This window comes from Marmota marmota, unplaced genomic scaffold, assembly GCF_001458135.2.
Source record: "Marmota marmota marmota unplaced genomic scaffold, marMar, whole genome shotgun sequence".
Classification (NCBI taxonomy): domain Eukaryota; kingdom Metazoa; phylum Chordata; class Mammalia; order Rodentia; family Sciuridae; genus Marmota; species Marmota marmota.
In genome coordinates, this window is record NW_026000119.1 from 8,497,769 (window position 1) to 8,509,533 (window position 11,765).

Here is an 11,765-nt window from a genome sequence, read left to right on the forward strand (position 1 = left end):
TGCACCAAGAAAAACTTAAGCTGATTATCTCACCTAGTCTCTCCCCACTGTAGGACTCTCATCCACACACAACAAGTGGGGATACGAGACTGAGGTGAAGCAATGTTCTAAGACACATGCACCAGCGGGCAGGGCCACCCTGAGTGCCGGCCAGCCTGACTTGGGGGCCCACCCTCGTGCGATCATCAGAAATACTGCATGGGGACCTTTTCCAGCATCAGCCATTTGTTCTTTTTACATCACCTCACTGTCTCTCCTTATCAGAGCATTGACAACCTAATTCTAAATTTCAATACTTACGAAACAGGGCTGCACAAATAGTATATATGTAACTGAAGGAATGAAGTCAACGCCTTAGCGGTTTCAACTCTGAGTTCATTTACATTAAATGTCTTCTACTTTGCTGCAACAGAAATTAAACTCTATGGTTTTTGTCATTAGCCTTTCATCTTTCTCTTAGCCTAAGGCGACCACATAGAAAAAGAATACAGTCCTTTCTTCTAAATTTATTGATCACTAAAAGATTTCTAGCTTAAAACACAACACTTAAAGGCCAAATTACGTGGCTCCAATTAAAAGCCTGGTTAAAAATCAAGGTACAACCTTTGAGTTGGAATATATCTTCATTTTAAAGGATTGGGGTAACAACAAAGAAAAAGATATCAGTATTTCTGTCTAGCAGAATTGAAGGGTTCGGACAACTTTTTTTTTTTTTTTCTACTATTGCTTCACCACAGAGGGCCATCAGGAATACAGTGACAGTGCTACAGGGAAATATTTGTTTCTCCACAATCTGCCCATCTTAAACCTGAACCTCCAGAGGTTCCTCAATGTTAGGTTCACAATATCTCTGAAATGTCCAACTTCTGGTTTGAATGGTGACATCCCAAGGCCCTCTTAACCTGCCTAATTCCAAAGGCCTATAAAATTCACCCCTGCTACACCATCTTGTGGGTTATAGTCTTTGTCTTAACAAACCAGGGAAAGCCAAAGACAATTTTAGTAGGAAAAAAATGTCCAGTGTATAAGCATTTTACTCCTCCTCTGAAGACTGAGCCCAGAAAAATGCAGTCGGAAGAGAATGATGTCTAATGTTAATTGTTTAATTTTCCTTATTGTCTCCTGGAAAATGCCATTGTTTTCCCCCAAAGCACTGCTGGCTGGCAGCTATGGTACCTGCCTGCAAGACAGCATGGCAGGTACCACCATTAAAATGCCTGGCAAGGTATGACGACCCTTTGTTGTGATAAGTTCATATTGAGAGAAGAGCAAGGATTGGTAAGGAAAGCAGTGGGGAAAACCAACCTTGCTCAACGTTCTCACTGGACAGGAACAAAGCAAGTCAAATGTCACTGTTCCTGTTTTTCAGACAGGCAATGAGAGTGGCTGCCATAAGAGGCCACATGAGGGCAGCCCTAGAGTTTTAAATCTTGTAGGGTCCGGCTCCCGGGCTTGTCACGCTAACATTACCAGGTGATACCTTCTCCTAGAAAATTGGGCTACCAAACTCAAAGAGGTAGTTCACTGAGCAAAACATTACTCCGCTCAGAAAAGGCCTTTTGCTCATTCAAATCTTCAGCATGTTTCAACCCCACATCTTGAGAAATAAAATTTCTAGAAAATGCTTTTTTAAAAAACCCCTGAATTGTAGAAAGAAAAGGCAACAGTCTCATGATCTCCATTATTCCTCTAACCATTTATGACTTCTTTTTGAAATGAACATTGCATGTCATTCTTGGAAGGAGGTCAAAGCACTTTTAATAGTTTAATTGATGTCATTTAAAAAATTCTCATTTTGGCTCACAGAGTCTGGTAGTTTAAGGGACAAATGTGATGATTAACAATTTGCACATGAACAGAACCACGAGGACAAATAGTTTGGCCTCACATGTAAGAGGGTCAGGGCCAAGGATGTAGCTCATTAGTAGAGCGTTTGCCTAGAATGCAGAAGACCCTGGGTTCAATCCCCAGCACTGTAAAAACACAAAGTCATTGGGATGAGTGGTGAATAGAGGGGAGAACTCATTCTCCTGAGATCTGCTGACCTTGGCTCAACTCTATCAGGCTCCCAAGAGATCGGCATGTTCAATGCTCTAGGATGGTCAAAAGGACCTGCCACCGTGGACAGCAACTGGAGGTCAGGCTAGTCTAATCTACTAGGTCTTTCCCTTCCAGAACTGGTTTTGGTTTTCAAAGACATCAATGCTGAGTAGAATCCTAAAATGTGTCACAGGAACCTGCTGTATATTCCACAGTCTAAAGAACAGAAGGAAAAAACATGTCCAGGAGTGGTATGGGGAGGCTTCTGATGGGAAAAACCAGTCTACATTCTGTTGAGAATGATTTGCTGGGCTGCCGTGCAGTATCTCACAGCTCAGCCATGGACACTAAAACAGGGTAACTATGAGGGCATCTCTGTCATTTCTGGGACTATTGCATATTTGGATGGTATTTGAAAAAGAATTTTTTTCCCACCAAGCTCTTAAATGTGCAAATTTGGGTTAGAAATATGCAACAAAGAGGACAAAAAGGGAAAGTTGATTGTACTACAGTCATTTTTTTGCTAGGCAGATCTCTTAAAAACAAAACACTAAGCAGAAATCACTGTGAGGGACAGGAAAACAGGTGTGTGTGTGTGTGTGTGTGTGTGTGTGCATGTGTCAATAACACCCTAGTCTCTCAGGAGCTACTTAATTTGTAAAATCATTGACATTTGTCCATTTAGCTTCTCCTCTGGCATAAACTGTTAACTCAGCCTGCATGAGATGCTATTTATAAGGGTTCTTTCTCTAAATATAGTTTAACAGACCCTCCCTCCTACCTCCCCATCTGCAAGCAGAAATATCCTGCTGGGCCCTCCCCTCCTTCCTCACAGCTTCAGGACGAGCACAGACTATGAGTCAGAGACAGGCTCAGACATAAAGCTCACCATGAGGCAAGGCACTTGACTTCTGTGTCTCAGTGACCCACAGCAAGGGGATAACACCTAAGACTAATAATAATGTTGTATTGAGCTTTTTCTCCATGCCAGACATTGTTCAATTGTTTTTCTCTTCAGTTACTACTTACAATAACCTGATGAGACAGGTACTATTATCATCCCCATTTTTCTGATGAGCAAAATGAGGCAGGTAGAGGTTACTGAACTTGTCCAAGTCCCTACAGTTAGAACAGACTTAACCTGTAACAGGTTGTCTGGCTCCAGGATTCATACTTTTAATCATTACATTAAAAACAGTTCATAGGAACACTAGGGTCAAACAAAATAAGGCACTTTAGAAAAGTATCATTCATATTCAAGGTTGGGGTGTGTGTGTGCCGTCATAAAATCAGGCACCATCTGAAGGACACACAGCACTTGCTTGGGTAGCCATCTTGAGGGGAAGACCCAGCTTCTCTCTCTGCTTGGGGACTCGTGCCCATGGTATGCCAGCAACGTCACTACCAACACATTTGGCTTCTGTGGACACTCTTCACTCAAATGAGAATAACATAGGAAGATTGGGCAAGTGGCTGGGGTATGGAACCAGAGTGGAACTGAGGTGATGACGAGGGCTAGGTAAAGCCATTTCTACCTCGTGGGCTGTGGTGTTGGATTTAAGTGGGAAGATCCAGGCTGCGGCACGTTATTGCCGCCCTTGGCGGAATTCCATCAGAGAGAGTCAGGGCAGTGTCTGACCCTGGGACAGCAACGGGATCAAACCTGCTTCCCATGCAGAGTGACCTGATCAGAGTGCAAAGATCATGGGGACTTGACTGCCATTTCCAATATCCCCTAGCACATTCTCTGCCCCAAAACGTTCTTTACCACATTTTTCTTGGGAAGGCTTGTGACCAGAATGTCATCTTATCCATAGGCTCTTGGTTCCAGTTATCAGAATTCTTTCTGATAACAGACTAGAATGGATAACGTAGTAGAAACAATATTAAATCTCTTCAACTAAACTCATGTCCCTCCCCAAAGTGGTCTCCTTGCTTTCTCTGTTCCAGTTATGACCTCCACCTAGGCCTGGAGCTGGGGAATCATCCTTGACTCTTTCCTCTCTTCATCCCCCACATCTAATCTGTCACCAGGTTCTGCCTGTTTTTACTTCTTTTTCTCTATTTTTGATCAATTCCTCTGTCTCTCACTGCTATTACTGCACTGTCCTGAGATTATCATCATTTCTGTATCATGACCCTGGCCAACAGAAATGATCCAATCTAAAGGACATAAAAAAAGAAAAATGAGCAGAGCTTCTGGGACTTTTTGGTCAATATAAAAAGGTCTAATATTGTGTTACTGGACTGGGAGAGGAGAAGAGAGGTTAAGGTGTAAAAATATATAAAAACATAGAGGCTGAAAACCTCCCAAATTTGGTGGAAGATAAAAATTTACAGAATCAAGAAGTTCAGCACACTCCAAACAGGATCAACTCAAGAAAATTAGGTCCATACAGATCATAATCAAACTACCAAAAGCCAAAGAAAACACCCATTGCATATAGAAGCAAATATTTAAATAACTGTACATTTCTCAATGGAAAGCAAGAAGAATATGAACAGTATGGAACAACCTTTTTAAAGTGTTGAAACTAAAATTTCAACTCAGAATTCCATATCCAGTGAAAATGTCAAGAGTGAAGCTATAGTTTTTACTGAGTTTCATGCTTAGAAATATCTTAGGTTTTTGATAACTTTAAATATTAGATAATGAATTATTATTTTACAAAAGGTAGAAGCCTATACTTTGCCTCAGAATACTGACCAAGCATCAATTTTTAAGCCACTATTAGGAAAAGCTTGTTACATGTTAGGAAGAAAATTGCTTTTTTTTTTTTTTATATATATATACCAGGATTGAACCCAGGGGCACTTAACTACTAAGTCAAATCCCCAGCCCTTTTTGTATTTTATTTAGAGATAGGGTCTCACTAAATGCTAAGGCTGGCTTTGAACTCTTGATCCTCCTGCCTTAGCCTCCTGACTACTTGGATTACAGGTATGTGCCACCACCCCCAGCAGAGAAAATTGCATTTTGAACTTAATGCTGAACACATTAATAGATTCCTTCAATACTATCATTATGTAAAGCTCATTTTGTTTCCAAATCAGATGTTAAGTGATACTAATGGAAATTCTATCACACATTTATAAACTTGTAGTTCTTTAAAACAAACACAAAACTGATAGCAGAGTTCTCCACTGCCACAGGATAAAATCTGAACTTCAGCATTTTACACAAAATCTTGTGTGATCTCCATGACGTTCTGGCCCCTGTGGATCCTGAGGGCCTCGTCATCTACCATTTATGTGGACTTTGAAGTATCTTTTCTGCACTATCTATCTGCATGCGTCTCTGTGCTTTTTTATCTATCTCTCTGGGGTTTCCTAGTGCTTTTCCCTTGGTCTTAAATGACCCCTTTCTCTTGTCCTGACTCACTCTGACACATTCTTTAACACTGAGCTTGGGTTTTATTTCCTCCAGGGAGCCTCCCTTGATTCCACCCTCTGGATTAGGTCCTGTTTCTCTGGGCTTCCCTACAATGGTACATCCATCCATCAGAAGACCCATAATACTGCACCCGTCCAAAGGCTCCATCACTGAAGGAAGAAGAAACCAAAATACCTCTGATGGTTGTTAGGACCCTCCCCAACGAAATATCCTATTCTCATCCTTCTCCCTCCCTGTAGGACCAGATAAACCCAAGGGGCAAGTTTCTATCTTTCTGGTGCTATGGGTGAAGAGAAAGAACAATTGTGAGTTGCTTTTCCTCGTAAGTAGCTGGTTTAGGAAAACTAAGTGCTCTCCAGCCCCCTTGGCAACAAGATGCCGGCTTACAACAAGCATCTTAACGTGGAAAACACAAGATGCATCAACACTGCCTCTCTGGATGGCATCACCTTAAGAATCTCTCTGCTGAGAACAGGATAGGAGCATCCTGCCGTCTTGTATCTTAGAGCCTAAACAGCATGTTAGTGTATGTTAGTTACTTTGTCCCCACAACTGCCATGTGAGGAATCACCATCACTGTTTCATAAGGAACACTAAGGGTCAAAAAGAGTCAAGCTACTTGCTTAACTTTATTAAACCCCAGTCATTTTACCTGTGATCTTTCACAGTGTACTTTTGATGTTTTTCTTGGTACAATCCAACTCCGGGGTTCTACCCTTTCTCATGTCATTCAGCAAGCATGCATTTTGTACATACTAGGTGTAAGGCCTGGATTATGTGCCTGTTTGGGAGACAGCTTCTCCCTGGTGCCCCTCCGTACCCCGGGAGTGGGATTTTGTCTTCTGAAGCCTGATGCTTCATTTGAAGGCACGGTAAATGACTTGAAGCTCCTCGGGCCTCAAATGGCTGATACTACTGTCCTGATATTTTTGGATTAAAATGGGATTTAATTGGTTTTATGTTCAGACTCTGGGTCTAGTTAATTATACTCAGACGATCTCCATTTTAGCTCAGTTCCAGGGCTGTGAGGGTTAGAGACAGCTGACTTTGGAGCAGTTTTTAGCAGGTTCTGGGGTCAAATAGACTTAAGGTTAAAATCTGACTCTACTATTATGAACTGTGTGACCCCAGCACTCAAGTTCTTTAATTCTGACTATTTTAGTGTAAAATATGCCAATACAGGAGGAGTCAGTGGGATTTAGTATAAATAAGGAATATATGCAGCACTGTGTAAAAGATAAATAAGTAAAAATAAATAACACAGTTCATACCTGAAACATAGTGTTATTACTTGTTTCCTGTGAGGACGAATTAATACATTATTTTTTCATATTCTTAGTCTAAAAATACTTTTTGCCACCTCATCCTCAGAGTGAGAGGGTGATAATAAAGTGATGAAAAAGCAGCTAAAACAAATTAAAATGGGAGAAGAGCAACAAGTCACCTGCCACACTGTTACTGTAATGTAGGTGTGTCTACATGTAGAAAATAAGACAACAAAAATGTCTGTAAAATGTTTGGCTGAAGATGTCATGGCAACCTGCTGCATCTAATAGTGTTTAGATAGCTTCTTCTTTGGGATAAACACAGACCAACTGGGATAAACACAGACTAAGAGTAAAGTGGGTTTTTTTCCAACCCCAGGATCCATAAAATGGAGGTGCTCTGCAGAGAGGGAGACACCAGGAGATAAGCAATAAAGCCAGGACTGAGAGGGATAAACGCCAATGTCTGCACGCCCAGCCTCAACCCACAGGGCTGGAGCAGCAAGGGGAAGAATACATGGACCCAAGTGCTTCTTAAATCCCTCCTGCCCTGGGGTCCATATCCTGTTTTGGTTCATTTCCAACAGATTACCAAGCGGGCTCGGGATATATATTGTGGAATAAATGAAATAAAATCACATGAGAGAGTTTCTCCTGGAATGAGGGCAACTAAACACCATCCTCCAAAGAAGCAAGCTCTGAGTGTCCCTTGGCAGCACACAGGTCTGAGATGTGAGGAGAGCAGCAGGCCTGGTGGAAGGCAGCCTCTCTGGGGTTATAGGCAAAGCGGAACGGCAACAACTCTCTTTCCTACAGACACAGCCCAGCTTAGATCTCCATGGCAGGTGGGAAGACCACAGCAACAGCATGGTCATTTTAAAAATGTCTGACATTTAAAATTTCTGTAGGAGTACCAAATGCTAACAAGTACATTCCAATCCCGTGCTTTCAAGTTCTTCATTAAGGTATTGCAAACAGAGTTGGGAATAGACAAACAAAGGTTAATGTTACTTTTTCTCAGAAGTGTCTTTCAACAATTGGATTCTCTTTTCCTAAACAAATTTTACAGATTTTCTAGCTATCTTTTTGACCATCAAATATAAAATGAAAATTACTCAGACTGCTGAGATCCCTGTGCTAGTCTAGGAGGCTGGAGACCGAGGTCCCAGTCTACTTCTGAGACTTTTAAGAAATAACTTCATTCCTCTAAGCATCACTCTTGTAATATGTTAAAATGAAAATGACAGTAGCTGACCTATCATGCCTACCTGCAGGAAAGCTGTGAAAAAATTGGTTCAAGTGCCATGCAAATCCAATGTCTAATAGTGGTTTTGGTAAAATCTGATAATATGACAGATTCCTTGACTTCCTGCCCTACTGGCCAGTAGCCCTGCTAATTATAAGGACCTTGACAATCTTTCTGGGGAAGAAGAACAAGGGTAACCTCATTCTTTATTTACCTTTTTTTCATTGACATCCATCTCCTCCTCTTCCTCAGCCACCTCCTCTGGCATATCTTTGATTTTGTTCAGAAGCTCAGCCTTGGCAGCAGACACACTGTAGTAGGCAGAGCAGTTGACCAATGTGCCCACCATTTCCTTGTCTTCACTCCTGGACCATAAAGAACACAAAGTACAGCTGCACTTAGCACAAACTTCATCACCAAAAATGGTCTGTCTATTCATAAATATGTAAAAAGTTCTATTTGGTTTCCTCCCTGGAGATCAGGATAAATTGGTAGTTTTTACAAATGCATGAAGCCAGGCAAATCCAGAATGGAAAAACCATGGAAGGACATACTGGGGATGGAGAGGAAGTCAGGACTGTGGCCTTGCCAGAACCCTCTGGCAAGTCATTTTACCTCTTTGTATGCTGGGAGCCATTAGCCAAGTAGGTATGACAATTTCCTTGCCAGCGTACCCCATGTTGCTTAGTGGAAGGACTCATGGAAATAGGACATTTTGCAGTGACATTGCATCTAAGGTGACCTTGCTCAAGGACCAAGGCGATCCGAGTTTAGGGTGTTCCCGGTTTAGGTTCCAGGTTTAAGGTTTAAGGTTATTCCTGCTGGGAATAGGGCGTATCCTGCTGCCTGAGTTCCCCTTGAGTTCTCACGGGATTCAGACAGTATTTTTGGGGAGACAGAAGCCCAGTGGGGGTGGATTTGGGCAGAGAACGTGGATTTCCCCAGAACGTGATTGTAGACGGCTGGTGTGAATTCGGGAATAAAGAGTTGCTGTTTGAATCTACAAGCTGTGTGGTGGCTCGTGCATTTGTGCCCAGCCAGACTGTGGCATTTGTACATTTCTCCTTTTATAATAAATATAGGAAAAATGTTGCCTGCTTCATAGAAAGACAATGCACAGCCATGGCTTAACTGCTATGGAATAATTTTCAAGATGCTGCATAAGTCCTAGGTTTTAGGTTAGTTATCTCCTACTTTTCTTTTGTTACCTATAACCTTTCTGATACCCACTGTACTGTTGCTTAGACACTTAAAAGTTTTCCTCTTCAGTCTGATACCCCAGGTGAGCCTGGGAAATCCGGAGCTTATCAATCCCCAGAGAAATAATATAGAATGTAAAATCTACTCATTAATTATGCAATGGGGCAGGTTTGGGGAAGTCCTTGAAGGTTGTAGGAAAAACTAGGAACTGACAGACCTGATTTCTAATGTATCATCTTTTGTTGTAATCAGGTTGCCTTTCAAGAGTTCAGATCCTACCCACCTAATAAATGACTCTAAATTAGGTTCTCTTGGAGAGGAATTTTCATTACTTCATTTCACAATAGCATCATTCTACTATGGAATAAAGAACCACAAAAATAAATAATACTTACTGGTTTCCTGCTTGATGATTACCCTCTGAGCAACACATCTACATTTAATCCAGTTGGTTAAAAAATAGGAAAAAGGTCTTCGACAATATTTGTTTTAAACTTTTATGAGAGAATCCATTGTGTCTGTCACATGTGGGCTTCTCAGGAATCTGATTAAAACTCACAACAGGACAATGCTCATTTTCACCAGAAGATGGCGTCTGCCATCCTTTTGACATCTCCAGAGCATCTCAGGGCTGCAAATGCTTCAAGACCATTTCACTTTTAAATAGACACATGTTCGTGATGGCAATACTTTTCTAAGGATGTATTTCTAAATTACTTTGGTCTTTTTTTTACAGTGAGTGATCAAATAACAGAATGAACCGAGTATAACCACATGTGATGAACTGATTGGCACAGCCACCAAAAATTCATCTTTGGGGCCCCCCCGGCATCCAGTGGATTGCCCTGTTGCAAGTGCTCAGTAATGTCTGCTGAACACAGGAGCCTGGGTAAACCACCTCACCTTAGTCTCTGTACCCACGTATCAAAAAGAAGAGGTTGGGCCAAGTGACCATAATATCTTGAATCAGGAGAGCCTTTGATAACAAAACAGCTTGTAAGTACTACATAGCTCTTTCCTCTCTCCCTCCCCTAAAAAATAAAACATGGCGTTCCCATTAGTAAGTTAGTTAGGATCAGCTATAAATTTCTAAAATGCAAGTCCAAATTGGGATGAAATGTCTGTTTTTATTTAGTCTAGAAACTGCTAAATGCTGAGTCTCAGTCTGTTGATCCACATAGTTTTCACTGAAAATTAAAAAGAAAATAAAAACCACTCTAAATCATTCTCATTGTAGTCCTTTAAGGAAATCACACATGCAAGAAAATATCCAGGAGAAATCAAAAGAAAAAGAAACACAGAGTGTTCTTTCACTGTGGCAGGGAGACATGCCAGACCAGTCAAAATGTGCCTCAGGGAGATGTAGGAGCAGAGGCTAAGGGGCTAAGCAAATTCAGAAGAGTGAGCCCTATGTGGACCTTTCTTGATTTTCAGGATTTGAGCAAATACTCACCCTAATGCCTCAAAGGGGAATGTTTAGTGTAGTAAATGGATCTATTTCTCTAGGCTCACGTGCTTTTTAGAAAGACCACGTTCAACCTCAGCCTTGGGTGGCCTCAGCCATGCCCATACTTGTACTTGCTTCTTTCTCAGAACCGAGTCCCAGAGGCCTCTCTGCAAGAACAACTCTGAGAGAATGGGCACCTGCGCATTCTCTGAGTTAAGGGCACTGGGTCAATGCTAAGGGCTGAGTTCAAGTCCAGGGATCATCCCTCACATAGTCTATGCCTTAGTGGAGAATGGCCTTAATTCCTCTGAGCTTCGGTTTCCTCATTTTTGAATCAGAAATAAAACTGGCAGGTTTTATTTCAGAAAGTTCTTATGAAGATTAAATGAGATAATGCTTAAATAAAGAAATTGATGCAATGCTTGATACAGGGGTATTAATGACGATTGTTATTACTATTGCTATCATTTGTGTTGTTGTTGGGCCTCTGTCCCACATCTGAATCCCCAGGCTGAGATGGAACGTCAGGGATCTGAGATGGGATGTGTTAGGGATGTATGGAAGTAGGAAACATCAGGTAAGCATCCCTAGACTAATCACCCCACAATAGGAGATTAATTGTTTCTCTAGGCCATTTCCAGGGACTTACCTCTTGCCTTCATGTCCTGGGCAGTTGACAGCTCTCTGCATGACCTTCCTCTTTATGCTGTTTTCCTTCAGCAAGTTAACATCTCGGGGAAATAAACCTTCCATCAGGTCCATAGTTGTCTTCATTCTGGAGTCTGGATCCAAAATGTCTGCCAGAGATTTGTCTTGGTGGATAATTTCCTTGGCCAGAGCCTCAGTTCTGATGTCTTCTGAGGTCTTCTGAGGATCAGAACTGCCTTTCTTTTCTAAACCCTGAGTTACACTGACTGGTTCATGCATGAGGCTTTGGGTTCGGCTGGGAGGTGGCTGCCCCGGGCTTGGCTGCTTTCCAAGAGATCCAGCAAGTTGAGGCTGAAGACTCATGAAGGAGGGAGGGTTGGACTTGTTGGTCTCTGAGCCTCTGACAGAAGTCTGGGGTCTGGAAGCCAGGATCTGACCACCTACCAGAGGGAGTGCATCAGGCATGTGTCTTTCCCTTGCAGTTGTCACCTTGGAAAATTTGCTGTCGCTGTAAGTATATGGGGG

The 11,765-nt window shown here is 41.9% G+C and overlaps 1 protein-coding gene across 4 annotated transcripts in view; it reads right to left on the reverse strand.

Moving 5' to 3' along the window:
• Shroom3 (shroom family member 3) overlaps nt 1-11,765 on the reverse strand; it is a 173,206-nt gene that overhangs the window by 4,183 nt on the left and 157,258 nt on the right. For all 4 annotated transcript variants that reach the window (XM_015499268.2, XM_048784815.1, XM_048784816.1 and 1 more), the window contains 2 exons: nt 11,242-11,748; nt 8,160-8,310 (listed from right to left, as the gene is read on the reverse strand). In XM_015499268.2, the coding sequence (XP_015354754.1) occupies nt 8,160-8,310; nt 11,242-11,748 (658 nt within the window). The remainder of the gene's footprint in view (nt 1-8,159; nt 8,311-11,241; nt 11,749-11,765) is intronic.